Raw genomic sequence first — 14,574 nt, 5'->3', positions numbered from 1 at the left:
TTCTGCTCGCGGTTGCTATTCAGAATTGGCCGACTGTGATGGCCCCAAACTCTCCCGAAGCGCTTTCGCAAGCGGCGTCTATGTCCAACTCGTCGCATGCTCTACCCTCTGAGAATGACGGTGAGGCAGTCTCAGATAGCCCAAGGGAGGTATGGCCACGATCTTTGCGCAATCTTCCTTACCGCTATAATAGTCGCCCTTCGGGGGGATCAGCTACTATCACAGCAACCTCTACCAGAGATGACGGCAACTCCAGGGCTTCTGACCAAGATCCCTTGAAAATATTTGATGAGCTATGAGCGCGCTGCCTCCTTTTTTTTTTTTTTTTTTTTTTTTGAGACTCAGGACGACTTCCAAGGCCAGCCTCGAGACTGTCGCGTCTCCATCGATCTAATATGTAAACCATAATGACATGATACCCAGAGGGTCTCCAAGCATAGAATTTTGTACATTATGCGCCCATTCTGTCATCCATTATTATACTCCTTTTATTGCTCGGCCGCTTTCTTCTTCTTCTTGTCCTCAATGAGCTCAATGTTGGCCTCTGGAATCTCCTTTCCGTACGCCTCCAACAGCCACTCTTTGATCTCCTCACTCACATCACCCTGCACCGTGATCTCCTCAGTGCCACCAGCGGACCTAGTCATAGAAGAACCGGTCGCGAACTTCTTTCCAAGATCCTTCGCCACCTTCTTATTTTCCAGTCCGTATATATCCAAGCCGGTGACGACAGTAACATGTTTACGTTTGTTGCGCTCGACCCGTTTGATCTGCACTTTGGAAACCGCCTTCCGCTCAGCATCGCGGGCCTCTGCAGCTGCCGCCTTCGCCTCCTTCTTAGCCGCATCCTTAGCCGCACGCTCACGGGCCGATACCGAAAGTGTAGCAAGATTGGTACTGAGAGCCTCTATCAAACGACACCAAAGTCAGTAAGCTCACACACACACAACCCCGCAGCGAGAGGGCGAAACAAACCTTCAGAATATAACTGCTGGTACATATCCGGATGGCTGTCCTTCAACCAGTCCTCGCATTTCTTCGCCGTTCCACCGAATTCGCAGTACTGGAGTTGGGGCAGGTTAGCCGTTTCTGCTGCGCTCCGTTTACCCCGCCTAGAAGATGGGTTCGCAAGGTCCCAGGGGTCAAGTTATAGGCCACATACCTCCGGGGGCAGCGTGCAGACTATTTAAAAAACCAGTTAGCTGAGATAGATTTTATGAATTACGTATAGTAACGAAAATAATGATATTCTAGAACTCGAACTCTTGCGTCACAGGTGATTTGACTTACCTCCACAATATAGGACATGCTTTGCCTGTGATTCAGCAGAAACTGGTTGTACAACTTCCGCCATTATTGTATATTTGAAGTTTGGAGTCCTGTGATCGTTTCGTGTATATAATGACTACAAGAAGCTCAAGAATTCTTGTATCGCGGACAAAATCTCGTCGCTGTGTCCCGCGCTGTGTCGAGAGGCGCGGGGTCGGACTGGGAGTATGTATTCCCGGCGGTGGATGGGGCTAACCGCTTATAGTGACGGAGATGGGTCATATGATTTGTATACTTACGAGGTGATAGAGTGCTTTTTGGAGAAGATCGTGATCTAGAACGGGGGATAGGAGGGAAAAGGCAATTATAATTATGAGCTCATGGCGACAAAGCAATTATTGCAGGGATAAGGCAAGGTACAGCTTGATGTCCTGGCATCTGTTGGATGCTCCTGTAGTGAGAGGATCATTTCATACATGCATAAAGCTTGGCTACGTTACATTCATCGCTGGGTATAAAACCCCTGGGTCTGTTGTTTATACTTTTGAATAACTCAGGGACATATGCCCAGGAGTGGAGGATCAGTTGGTAGAATATTCTCCGAATGTTTGACTTCATGCGTCCTCGCAGGTAGGGTGGTTGCAGGACATCGTGAAGAAAGCTTGCTGCCGAGTATTTGATGATCTTCTGACGTCTGTTACACGAACAGAGTTGCCACAGACAATGAGATCGCCAATCAGGGATAATTTTTTCGTAATGTATCGGGAAACAATGAACAGTGGCAACTGAGAGCCATCAAGCAAACAAGCCCATCCTCGTATGACGCTCGAGATGAACATCACTGAGGTTGCTATATCAGGTCATGTAGTGGTTGCAAGCCGGGTAGAGGATAGAGAACGGCCAATGTACACTTCATGCATTGGAGGTCAAACACCAATGGAATCTGAGGCTTTATGGGGCCAAAAAGGTGATATCGCCACTACTTAAGAGGCAACGTATTGTTGAAGCATGCATGGATAAATGTGAAGGTAGACTCAATCCGAAGGCATGCTCTATGCCTGCATGTTGATTGGTAATCGTCTGTAGAGCTTTAGCCCATACTCGCCAACTCAAATTTATGTACCATGAGTGAGTAACTTGGCAACGCAGCATCTCTAATGGTTATCGAAATCAATGATGTTAGTGGCTGCACCTACCCCGTCTCACATTGCAGGCTTGCATCGGCCAGGCCTTGGAAGGCGACGTTGTCAAGCAAACCGTGAGCAAGCCAGGACTAAAGATTTTGTCTCTTCCGCGGCAAGCCATTTTTAATAGGACAAGCACGTAACTCCGGGCTCCATCTGATTATATCCACACGATCAGTTTTCGACTTAGAAGGGCGAGAAAGATAAGTCAGAGAAGCAATGAGGTGTGGAATGAAAAATAGCCCCTGGTCAGGTATGCATTGATACGCGATAGTGAGAAAAGGTAGGGTGCATTAGCACCGAGTCAACTGCCTGATATTCATTGGAGGTCCGCTAGAAAGAGGCAAGTTTAGACTAGGTGATGGTCTACAAGCGGTCCTCGACAGCTATTACGCGTATGTTGAAAGTGGATAGCACTCACCTGCCGACTAGTAAAGACCAGTGCTGTTCTAGACTCTTGAAATAACGCATGATTCGAACACAAACCTGTCAGTTGCTAGCGCAGTTGGTGTTCCACCAACATGACAACCCGCGCGAGCAAAGTTACTGCACTCGCAGTCGCCGCCTCTCCGACTCAGCGAAGTACTCGCGAGGGCAGGACCAGACAGAACAGACCGTCTGTCTACTAGGAAGCTAATGGGTCCAATCGGGTAGAACTTTTGCATCCCCGCATCTAATATCCCTTTCTAACAAACAGGTGCGATCCACCCCAGTAGACCAGGAGCCAGGGAGTGGTTCAACAATCATACCAGGGCGATGCGGGAGCACGGGCACCAGCTGCCTTGGAGAGTTGAGACACGTCAGTGAGATTGCCTGGTCACAATTTACAGCCGGCGCTTCTCCAGAATAGCGTTATTTCGAGCGGCTTGTGACGGACTAATGTCCGACGAACGCCCGAGGCAGCACGCACGACCAACTAAATGCTTCCATCTAAACAAGTCCTGATCCGGAGCAGAGCCTCGTTAAAGAGAAACCAACATGGATGAACATAGATTGAGGGAACAGGCTGGATGTGAGTTCGGAGTCGCTGGGTTTCGTATTTCAATCGCACCCCGCGTTTGGAAGCGGGCCAGACTGATCGACGTCCTGGCTTGATCGTCTCACTCCGGTTGGTGCTGAGATAGTCGGGGTTGGCCGTGGCGCTTTCATGCAAGAATGGCCCTAATTATAACTTCTCTGATAGGCCCTGACAGGCCCTGATAGGCGCTTCAATCCCTCCAGTTCGGTTCCTTGGGTCGGTCTCAATCTAGGGGATCTAGATTGGGCCTGTCAGCCCTTTAGGTTCCCCAGCGACGTAAGTGATGATAAGGAGTGAATGGTACTCAGAGCCTATCAACCAAATTTGATCGAGTATCTAGCAAAGCGCAAAAATAGGTGGATGACAAACAATGGGCACGGTCCATACCGTCGTAGGAATTGACGGGGCCAACATGCAGGCGTGGTTGTTTGCTGCTTAATCACTGGGGACCGCATGCGCCAACCGGCCAACCGACCAAAGAGAAGCGCCAGACAACCCCTCGTGGGAAGGTCCTTGCGTGCACTCCCTCCGTATCACGTATCCGTTATCCTCGCCCTCGGTTGTCTGACATGCATCGAGCCGCTTCATGGGCTTCTTTGGTGCCAATCCGCAAATCTTAATGACCAAAATGTTTCACCCCCCTTTCCTGCCTTGAGAGATGAGGGGCCATTCGCATGCGCGTTGACCATACCATAGGGGATGCGTAGATGGGGGCGTTATCCCTGAGGGAGATATGGAAGGTGTCCCGGAACCAGACCTACACTGCATCACTATCACACTGTGTAGGTAGGTAGTATTGCTCATCTCAGTGCCCCAAAACGGGCACTAAGAGCGGATCAACGGATCTAAGTGGGTGTTATCTACATAGTAAGAGACTCGCCCGCGCTAAGAAGGTACCTCGGTCGTTTGCTCCGGATTCCCCAAGGCAGAAATGCTCGGATCTTAAGCATAGTGGTAGACTGATTTGCAGCCCATTGAAAGAAGGAGTTCTGATGTCCTAATCCACTGGGGTTCCAAGCCGACTTCGATTGCAGAGAGAGTTGTCCATGATAACCGGATAGAAAAGCATAGAATGATAGTAGAATGGTAATAGTAGCTCCGGTGAGCGTTTACGCCAGACGCTCAGATCCACGTGCTCCACAACAGCCAGAGGGACCTGCGTGTTCTGTCTATTGTTTACCTAGTCCGTGGCTTTTCCTCTAAAAGCAAACAGAATGGAATGGACTCCGACGGGCAGACGAAGGGGATCCACTGCATTCATTATCCTCGGGCATAGTAACTAGAGATAGTGCCATATGCAGAACATTGCTGTCAGCGTGGTAGTACGCAGTCCTGGCCCAAAGCGTATGCAGGCCATCGCACCAAAAAATCCGTGCATGCGTTAAACATCTGAGGCAACGTAGTAATCGGACAGGTCCTCAACCAAGAGGACAATTTTAACGTCCCGTGTTATTCCGAGAACCGTTTTCAGCGGAGAGAGACCATCCCATTCCCTAGTACTATGTAGATACCGGCGGTCAGCGACGGCCTCATTGGACAGACTCGAGAGCGTATGATTCACAGGAGAACAGACAGCATTCTGGAAGATACCAGGGCATCCAGTCTTCAGAGTTCAGATAGCAGGCAGATACATAGGATAGCATGATCGGAGAGGTCGGTCATGGTTCTGAGGGGATGGGCTCTGGTTGCGGGCGCCCCGGAATGAACGAGCAACGGTCGCGCATTGGCTCGCCGACGATCTGGGATCTGGACTCCTACCGACCGTGCGGAGATCCCCCAGAAAACAAAACGGGCAACAGAGGAGACAAACTTTCGAGTTCTTTGTTTGCTACCTTATCAGTATCGCATCATTCTCGGAGAGATTCTGCGGGAATCGACAGCCGGTGGGTCAGCCGGTCGGCCGGTCAGATAATGCGTTCGGGGATGTGCTGGAATAGAATGTCAGACGGCAAGGGGATGAGATTATTATGATGATGCTCACAATACTCCATAGTTAGTTAGCTGTTCAGTTACTTAGCAGTCATTAGGCAGGGTCACTGATCTGTCATCCCGGGATGGGCGTCGCACGTCCCTCCCAATACCAAACAGGATGAAAGTATCTGTCCCCGACCGTGCAGAACTAGCGCGGGTGGGCATTTCGGAGTCCTTCTAGACTCCGGTCGCAGCATTGAATGCATCACCGGGGGTATCGAATATAGATCCGAGGCTGTACCTACAGTGTACATACCTACTATCAGTACGGAGTACTGTGTAGATAGTAAGACACCATCGAACCTTCTAACTCCGAGGAACATTGCTTCATGAGGCTGGCTCTGGGTCGTCGAGTCCGGGTGTCAAGAATGGCCAACCCCACTTCATATCAACCAATGGATGAATGGCCGTTGCTTGATGCGCTCCACCATCATGCACCACGAGAGTTACACCAGTGCAATACCAGCCAACCAGCACTGAGCGGTGGACAGTGCACTAGGCGGGAAAGAGTAACATAGCTCCAGGCTAGTCAGACATGTCCTAGCGCTGCAGCTTATTCCCCACCCGTCCGGTTTTTCCTTTCGAGGTACCGTCGTCATGATCACTCTTTGAGTTGGTTCACTCGCTGGCTGGTGGCAAATGATATCGAAGGGGGGATGGATGGAACAGATTCTGTCTATACTTGGGTGGTGCGACCCTGTTTGATGCCTCGCTGGAAGGTACCCGTTCCTAGGTACGATGCGGTGGTACTCCGTAGACACGAAAGAGATAAACCGCATCCCTGTCACCCTTACGAGATACGGCAGCCCTTCCTTCGTACTTTTTAAAACCCACGCGTACGTCAATCGTGATCGACCCTCCAGAATCCTCCTTGCCAAGCCGTCGACGCGGTACCCTGCGTTGGTCTACTAGGTATCTGCGAAGTGCGAACCTCCATCCGCCTTCCCCCTACGTCGGGTATCTAGACTCTCGACTCTCTTGACTCTCTCGACTCCCAAGGACTTGACCTGGCGGAGTACCTGGGAGGTAAAACAACGGTCGAACCCCCATGCATTATCGCATCTCCACTCGCCACTATCGCTAACTCGCGATCGAGAGGGTATTTCCGGTTTCCCGCCGCTTCCCGTGGCCGTTACTTTACGTCTCCTGCCCTGCCCTTCACCCTGCTCTGCACGCTGGTTTATTCCCGACCTTTCATCTGAATCTAGCTTCGAGCCATCCAAGTTTCCGATCCTTTCGTGCGACCGAGCAAAGACGTTCTCCACCCCCTCCGAGGGGCTTGTTTAGAGCCGTTAATAACTCTGCATATCACACGTTATTGATGGCTCTCCCCGACACCTCCCCAGCCCATCTGCCCTACAATTGCTCTTAAAGTCTTAGCTGCCCTTTTATATATGCTGCCAATTAAGATTGAGTCCTGCTTTGTCCTACCCCATCTTGTACCATGATCTCAGCACTTCGTCGCCATATCTAAACCCCGGGCATTCCCCTCATTGTGTCTGTCCTTGACGCTCTCACCTCCTGGCTGGACTCAAGACTGCTACCCTCGATCAATTACCGCTCTCCCCTCCACCTTACACGCAGTCTCTCCTTATGTCCTTAGCTGAGCTCCTAGGATGACGGCTATACTTCCCGCCTCGAATGAGGGGCGCTCGCGCTTTTCTTCGGATCCTTTGCGATGTCCAATCACACAGACTTATTTTCTTGACGAGCCCAACATCGCCACGGCGAAGTTCAATGTCCCCGAATTTCACCGCAGGGATTGCCCTGATGATGCTGCGCCCCCTTCGCCGCGTTCAGATTCTTCATCCCCAGACTTCACTATCACAGCCGTGGATCATTTCCCTCCTACGCCAACGACTCTTAGCAGTCTGTCGCTTATGAGTGAAGGTCAAGAGGACGGCGATTTGGTCCTGCCGTCGTACGATTCCAGCCAATTCGACCAGAAGGAACCAAAGGCCCTGAGTGATGTCTCTGTTGACTCATCGGCCGACCTTCAACGCTTGACGCAGGCACCGGCTGCTGATGATAGCACAATTGAGGATGAACCGTCGAGGCACGTTGATTACCTTTCTCATGAGTGGAGGCAGGAGGATATATGGGCCTCCTGGCGTTATGTGGTCGCTCGAAGGAACGTTTATGATAATGGGGTGAGGCTAGAGAATGCTTCGTGGAGGACATGGGCAAAACTCAAACTCAACCTGGGTACAGTGTCTCCGGAGGCCCTCAACTGGTCGGTTACCCACACTTAAAGCCTAAACTGCAACCGGTCCTTCCCCTTTATTCAATACTAACAGCCGTTGTAGGCTGAAGGATTGTGATGTCACATGGCTGTACGGGCCTTTGAAAACGTGTACTAGGCGTGAGAAGCCATCTAACGGCTCGCCTCCTCCAAGTTGTCTGGAGACGCCTACCATGTATCCGGATAGGAAACCGATTTTGAAAAAGAGGACAGCCTCCGAGACCATCTTGCAGCGCTCTCTGTCCCAGCATACGCTCTTGCAACATGCTGGCGCCATTTTGAAAGCACAGGAGGCTGAGACCAATCGGAACCGTCCCCCATTCCAGCGGTGTCCGTCGGAATTTGGGCAGATACTCAACAAATCATCCACCACACTCGTGGGAGATTCGGCCAACGGTACCGTTACCAATACCTCGTCGTCAGGCATCGGGTCGCCTAGCGAAAGACGGCATATACACTTCAACAACGAAGTGGTGCAGTGTATTGCCGTCGAGGCGAAAGAGGAAGATGATGGATGGCCAATTCCCTTTGACGAAGAGTCATCAGAGGATGGCATTGTCATGATGAAACAGATCCACTCCGACACATCGATTAGCGACAAAAGTACGCCGCGTGGCAGCTCAATTGGTGAAAATAAGACCATTGCTCCGCTACCTTCTACCACACTGAAGTACCGATGGGACGTTTCAGACCATCATGGAAGTGCCACAGAACACCGAGACACTCCAGAGAACCGACGGGACACGCCACAACCGCCTGCAAGTTCGATAATGAATCGGTGGTCTAGCTATTTCTCGAAATCTACGCCATCTTCATCCGGGTCCGTGAAGCCCTCCCGGGCCTCCGCGCCATCCGCCAATTTTCTGTTGGATGAAGAAGACAATGATTTGGCTTTCGACTGGGAGCCAAGCCGAAACTCCTACAGCTTTGGAAGTCTAAGCCGTTCTTGGTTTGTCAACCCGGAAGATGACGAAGAGCTCGATTATTACTTTCACTCGATGTCCCCAGGAGGATCCACACCAAACGAAGATGAACCGTTGAGTGCTAGTATTTTTGACCGTGTGGCGGATACCGTCAATACGGCCAAGGATATTGCACACGTGATATGGAACGTCGGCTGGCGACGGTGATTTTCTCTTGGGATCATCTGCAGGTCCGCAGAGTGAGGATTACGACTTAATGCACCTAATTTCTTACCACGAATCTTTCATGCATCTTTCTCATACAATATATGACCAGGAAGACGGGCTGAGGCGTTCTGAGCTTTCCTTTTAATGTTGCTGGCTGCTGGTCGACGATAAAAGGGGTTAAAGGCGGGGGTTGTCGTTCTTCATTTCTCGGGGGCCGTGGGTGCCTTGGGGGAACCGGACATTCGGATTGTGTTTTGGCGTTATTCATCTTGGCCTTTGGTTCTGTGTGGGCGTTCTTGATGGCCGTAATACAGGCTCTAATTTTCTGCATCCCGTTCTTCTCCAGACCTAGCGCATCTGCATAAAGTAGCACAATTTCGTATGGACTATTTGCCTGTGTCGGTCATTATATATCAGACTTTAACATAAGAACAAACGAACATTCAATAGTACTAGACAAGACCTTTTCCGACAGTAACGACAACTAAAAGTCCCCACCATAAGATAGATAGAGAATCTATATGGAGTACTCGTTCATACCAACATCCGTCCCTCCCGTCTTCCCAAATAAGACCTACAACCGACGAGGTACCTATCCTATCTATCTATCCTACCTAGCTCGAGACACACATAATGATTCCTCATCTCATCTTAGTCTCTAGTGGTGACAGAAACACATTCGATCCACCACAATTGACAAATACCAAAGTAGAAATCAATCCTACAGGGGGCTAGGTAAAGCACCGCAGGACGGTCAAGATAGGCATTATTTCCAAATGTGGATTGATTGATATGTAGTTTGTACCTCCTTCCCTATCTATCACTCCACTAGTACCTATGGCTGTCGCCTACAGTGGGTATGGTAAGTAATTAATGATGTCTAAAAACATGGATACAGGTGGGGGCGGTTATATGCGGCGTGGACATAAGGATGCATTATGGGAGGTAGATGATAGGTCGGTGGGATTGGAATTGGGATTGATAGATTAATAAGTGGTGTTGGTATGCGGTTAGTGTAGGTGGGAGGATTCGGGAGGCTGCTGGGGACCAGAGGAGGTAGATAAGTGTCGGTGCCTAATGGCTGGTGGAGATTAGTTAGCCATCTAGTGAGCTACTACCAAGTGAAGGAAGAAGACCGTGCTTTGGGGCGGCCCCATAACCGGATCACACCGTGTTCAATGCTACGTCAGTACTAAGCTTTATGGAAGAGAGAGTGGGTGCTAGTGTTCGGATGAACGGGTAGAATGGGACAAATGAATTCATGTCTCGTGAGTTTGTGAGCCACACAGACCGACACCTGGTTTCTCGGTAGTTTATATGCATATACCAGCATGAAGAGATAACATCTATATACCTATGAACCTGAACTCCCTGTTGCATTTGAGATTTTCTGGACTATAGCAAGGAGAGTCAGCGTTGTGAGCGACAATGGCTAGTCAAGAAACTCCGTGTTGTACACTTACATTGGGTATCATCAACAAGGAACAAGAGGAAAGAGAATAAGGTAAAGGGTTGCAGGATGATGACCAAACATTTGACATGATCGGGCGATACTGTGGCAGCACCATCCATCCATACAAGACGAAAAAAACAGGGAAACAGCTGGAATGATTTCCCCCTTTTAGGGATGAGAAACAGGGATGAGCTGCTGGTGATGATCTGTTTATTTCCACTTCATTTGATGATCAGGGAGAGTGGAACGATCTCCAATGTAACCAATCAACCTTCCATCACATCCTCTCTAGACTCACGGAACGTCTCCGGGAAGAACCCGGGTGGCGGCCAAATATCGGCGATAGATGGGGGATGGACTAACGGTTGAGACCCAGCGAGCCGGTCTGGGTCATGACAGAAAGCCTGGAAAGTGCTATCATCGATGAATCCGAAATCCTTCAAAGCAGCCTCGCGACTATTAGCCCACTCCGTGGTGTCAAGATATGCCAAATCCTTGAAGATGGCATCAATGTCACCGGTCAGCCCAATATGGCGTTCTGCCGTATCCGAGCCTCCCGAAGGTACTGATCGGTCATGCATCCCGGTCGGAGCCGTGCCCGACATCATCGTACTCGAGACAGCGGAGTCAGGGGTGGATGGATGAGGGCGAGGGCCTCGTGGTAACACATCCATCATACTTAGATCTGCATTCTCCATCGTTGTATCCTTTGGCGTCATGTATTGTCCGTCCACAGGGATAGTGATGCCCATTATGGTGGATGTGTAGTCAGAATCTCTCATTCCAGGAACATTCCTTCTCATATGAGGGTTCATTGAAGGCTCGCTGGCCATGCTTGGATACCCTGACGCTGATGTCGCCATAGTGATAGGAGGTAATGCATTGCTGGTTGGACCGTGAGTGACCATGGGTGCAGGTCCTGCATCGGGTGCCTGATAGGGCAGAGGGGAGTTCCCAGGAAGATCCTTGGAGCGGTACCAGTGGTCGATCAAAGCGACCAATGAACGATATACCGGCCAAGTGGAACTGAGCTCTGTGGTTCGCTGGAGAAGTGCTTCAGTCCACCGCCCAAAGGGAAACATATCCGATTCAATCTTGTTGCGTAGAGTGAACGCTTGTTCGGCTATGGTGCGCAAGGATAGCTCGAATAGAGGCGGCAAACCGCAAATCTGGAAGTTATCGAGATGTTGAGATACCATTGGAAGCGCCCTATAGAGGAGCTTCTTGGCCCCTTCGATGGCTGGCCGCTGAGAACGGTGCAACCCAAGCTCTTGGGGTGCAATGCGCAGATAAAGCCACAGAAGCGTGGCCACGTAGGTTAGGCCAAGGTAGCTCTGGTGTGGGAGTAACGCCGAGTGTCGCTCCGGATAAATGCTTTCCGGGCCAATCAATCGACATCCAAGCGGGAGACGGTCATCCCATTGCTTGAGTTCCAAAACCAGTTGCTCTGCAAACAGGGGTGCGTTTGGCCCTGCAGTGGAGTCACGAGCAATCTTGTTTAGTACACCAGCCAACTCAACTAGTCGATTGAAGCAGCTTAGGGCGAGCAAGGGACCTCGACGAGGAGGGCTCTTCCCCTGTCCAGCTCCCGTAGGTGGTAAGACGTCTGCCCACGAGTTCCATTCTTCCAAACCATCTTCTTCCAACAAGCCTACCAAGGTCAGATCACGAGGATGCATGCATGGTCTCCTTGATAAACGAAATGACAGCAACGAGTCAACCACAAAGCAACCAAGGAAAACCGCCTTCCCTTGTCTCAACTCATCCGAACGTCGGACATCCGTAAAGGCCCCAAGATCCATAGAGATAGCCATGCGCACTGCTTGGCCGCTCAACAGCCAGGCGGCAGTCCAATCCTCCAAGCCGATGTTCACCAATGTCAGCAGCAACAGTGCCTGCACATGTCCAAGCTCATATCGCTCCGTTTCGGAAGGGATCAAGCTTCGAGCCACCGAATAATACTCCCTGGTCCTAGAAAGCACTTCCAACACCCCGTCCTGCGGGTTCACCCGAGATTGCGAAATGGTATAACTGAGTAGGGCCCACAACGCGGCGTGATCGCCCGAACCTGGTGCCATCTTAGCGACGGACAGAGGCGCGCTTGCATAAAGGTAGGATGCTCGTAGAATGTTGTGCTTGGCGACAATTGGAAACCATGAGTGAGTGACAGCGAAATAGACATCCAGCAGCTGCGAGGTCTGAGGCGGTAACTGTAGCGCATTTGTGGCATTGGCGGTATGTGATGGGACCCGACTATCTGGGGGAGCGGCTAGTCGAGGCCTTTTAGCACGGGGAGAGACGGAAGGCTCAACGACACGCGGAGCATCTTGACAAAGAGGGGTTGAACTCCGGTCAATGCGGAAACCCCATTCACTACCTGGACCGTCATCTTGATCCTCCCGAGGTCGTTTACCTGTGCTGTCTGTCGGTAGGTCGGAATTGGATAGCATCCTCTCGAGCGCACCGTAGAGGCGACTCGTTTTCCAGGATTCATGCAATGTCTCTGACGCGCCATCATCAGTCCAAAGAGACATGAGCTTTTTTCTCCGGCCAGCTGATTCGGCGGTGGTGCCCAGCAAGGTTAGCATTGTGTCTTCGAAACCATCGATATTGCAGATCGATAAGGCCCAGAGCTTTTCCAAGCCACGGACATAGCCCTCTGGTAGCCCGCGCTTCTTTGCGTGGGGATCATATGAGCAAGTCTGGCCTGAAGCCTGGCAGGCAGAACAAGCAGGACGAAGTCCATCACATTTGTCCTACAGTGAGTCGCTGTCAGAATGGAGGTTTGAAAAAAAACGCGAAGATGTACATATCGGAGGGTGAGTTAGGAGGGTGTAGATGGCGCAAGGAGATAAACGGAGATAGACGAGGTGGGAAGCAAGTACTATAAGCACCGAAACAGGCAAGGCCGTGACGTGATGCAAGTAGTGAGTGCACCACCACCACCAAGCTCGGGATACCACGGCACAGCAGAACACCACAACTGCAGCTCAGTATGGAGGAATGGGAGGGCAGAGGAGGGTCATCGCCAGAATAAGGAAGAAGCAGCGAGAGAAAAGGCACGAAGAAGACAAGAGGATGGAAGAAGAGGAGGTGGAGGAGGAGGAGAGAAAGAAAGGTATTTGCTGACCTTTTTGCTTCGACATCGGTCACAGGCTCTCGACACCCTCTTCCGTCGAGGGGCTTTGGAATCGGAACCCTCGTCCATGGGAGAGGGTCAATTATGGCGGGGATGGCATGTCATGAAACGAAAGAAGAAGCAAAGGAAAAAGGTAGCGAGCGAAGGTGGTCGGGCAAGGGACACCGACCAGAAGAGGGAAGACGAGGCGCGCGACGGAAAAGGTAGTTTGGGTTAATGTTAATAGTCGAAAGGGAAGCCGAGAAAGGGACCGCGGCGGAGGGATTGGAGCAGGCCGAAAAGGCTATCGCAGTGTGCATGCACGCCCTGTTATAACACAACACCATCGGGGCCCCAGACGCAATCGGAAAAGGGCCAGAAGGGAAAGGAAGGCAAGTATTACGCAAGAACCCCAGGAGTCTAAAGCTGGACGGACGATAGCTACCACAGCCACCTCAGGGTCTCGCGGTCGATTCTCCTTGGTTCATCCAATATGGAGAGCACATCGGCCCAGACCCATCCTGAGGCAACCAAGTTTAAACGGGGCCCGGGAAAGCGTATAGAAAAACGGGGAACGAGGGACGGGAGGGGGTAAAAGATCGGGGCAAAGGTCGGGATCAGGATGGCAGCATTAGTTGATTTAGTGAGTTGACTTTTTTTTTGGCGGGTGAGTTTTGGGTTCCGTCGGGACTGGGCTCCAACTGGACTGACTGGATGGAATGGGATGGGGATGGATACTGTGCTGCTAGGTGTGTATGGAGTACTACACAGTAGTATAGTAGTAGAGAGAGTTCAGTTAGGAAATAATAATAATAATAATAATCATAAAAATCCAAGAATAAGAAATCATTATTATTTTAGGTAAAAAAAAGTTTTTTTTTCTTCCATTTTCTTTTGATTACTGGAGTGGTATTGCCTCCCCAAAATGGAAGAAAACTGAGGCCTGAGGCCACAGCCCCACACCGGATCCCCACAACCTCTCCACAACGCGGTGTGGGAAATTTTCCTCCCAAGTCCCCAAGGGGCTCTCCTGCACGATGCAAGATGCAGGAGAACCGAGATTTCCGCTGTCCTTCGCTGTCTTGGCTCGGTGGGATCCATGGAGAGCAGGCGTCATCCGCTTCTCTCCATCTCCTTCATGCTCAGCCCCCCCATCCTACTCCCTCACGATGCGCAAAAATAGCATCTG

The 14,574-nt window shown here is 50.9% G+C and overlaps 3 protein-coding genes across 3 annotated transcripts; 1 reads left to right on the top strand and 2 right to left on the bottom strand.

Moving 5' to 3' along the window:
- Window positions 1–340: 340 nt before the first annotated feature.
- tma22 (putative RNA binding protein Tma22) lies at window positions 341–1,463 on the bottom strand. The gene is made up of 4 exons (XM_025614811.1): window positions 1,291–1,463; window positions 1,163–1,182; window positions 976–1,063; window positions 341–907 (listed from the first exon to the last, which is right to left on the bottom strand). Exons 1-4 carry the CDS (start codon window positions 1,352–1,354, stop codon window positions 489–491), a joined length of 591 nt encoding a protein of 196 aa, XP_025461370.1. The 5' UTR covers window positions 1,355–1,463; the 3' UTR covers window positions 341–488.
- Window positions 1,464–7,058: 5,595 nt separating this feature from the next.
- On the top strand, window positions 7,059–8,814 carry BO94DRAFT_480323 (protein phosphatase regulator REG1; the record flags this gene model as incomplete). Its single annotated transcript, XM_025608790.1, has 3 exons — window positions 7,059–7,675; window positions 7,749–8,367; window positions 8,416–8,814. 3 exons carry the CDS (start codon window positions 7,059–7,061, stop codon window positions 8,812–8,814), a joined length of 1,635 nt encoding a protein of 544 aa, XP_025461369.1.
- Window positions 8,815–10,329: 1,515 nt separating this feature from the next.
- On the bottom strand, window positions 10,330–13,650 carry BO94DRAFT_356599 (putative C6 transcription factor). Its single transcript, XM_025607135.1, has 2 exons — window positions 13,398–13,650; window positions 10,330–13,023 (listed from the first exon to the last, which is right to left on the bottom strand). Exons 1-2 carry the CDS (start codon window positions 13,473–13,475, stop codon window positions 10,534–10,536), a joined length of 2,568 nt encoding a protein of 855 aa, XP_025461368.1. The 5' UTR covers window positions 13,476–13,650; the 3' UTR covers window positions 10,330–10,533.
- Between the last annotated feature and the right edge of the window lie 924 nt (window positions 13,651–14,574).

This window comes from Aspergillus sclerotioniger, assembly GCF_003184525.1.
Source record: "Aspergillus sclerotioniger CBS 115572 chromosome Unknown BO94scaffold_64, whole genome shotgun sequence".
NCBI classification, from domain to species: domain Eukaryota; kingdom Fungi; phylum Ascomycota; class Eurotiomycetes; order Eurotiales; family Aspergillaceae; genus Aspergillus; species Aspergillus sclerotioniger.
Note: the sequence above shows the minus strand (reverse complement) of the source record. Positions and strands in the feature narration are given on the sequence as shown.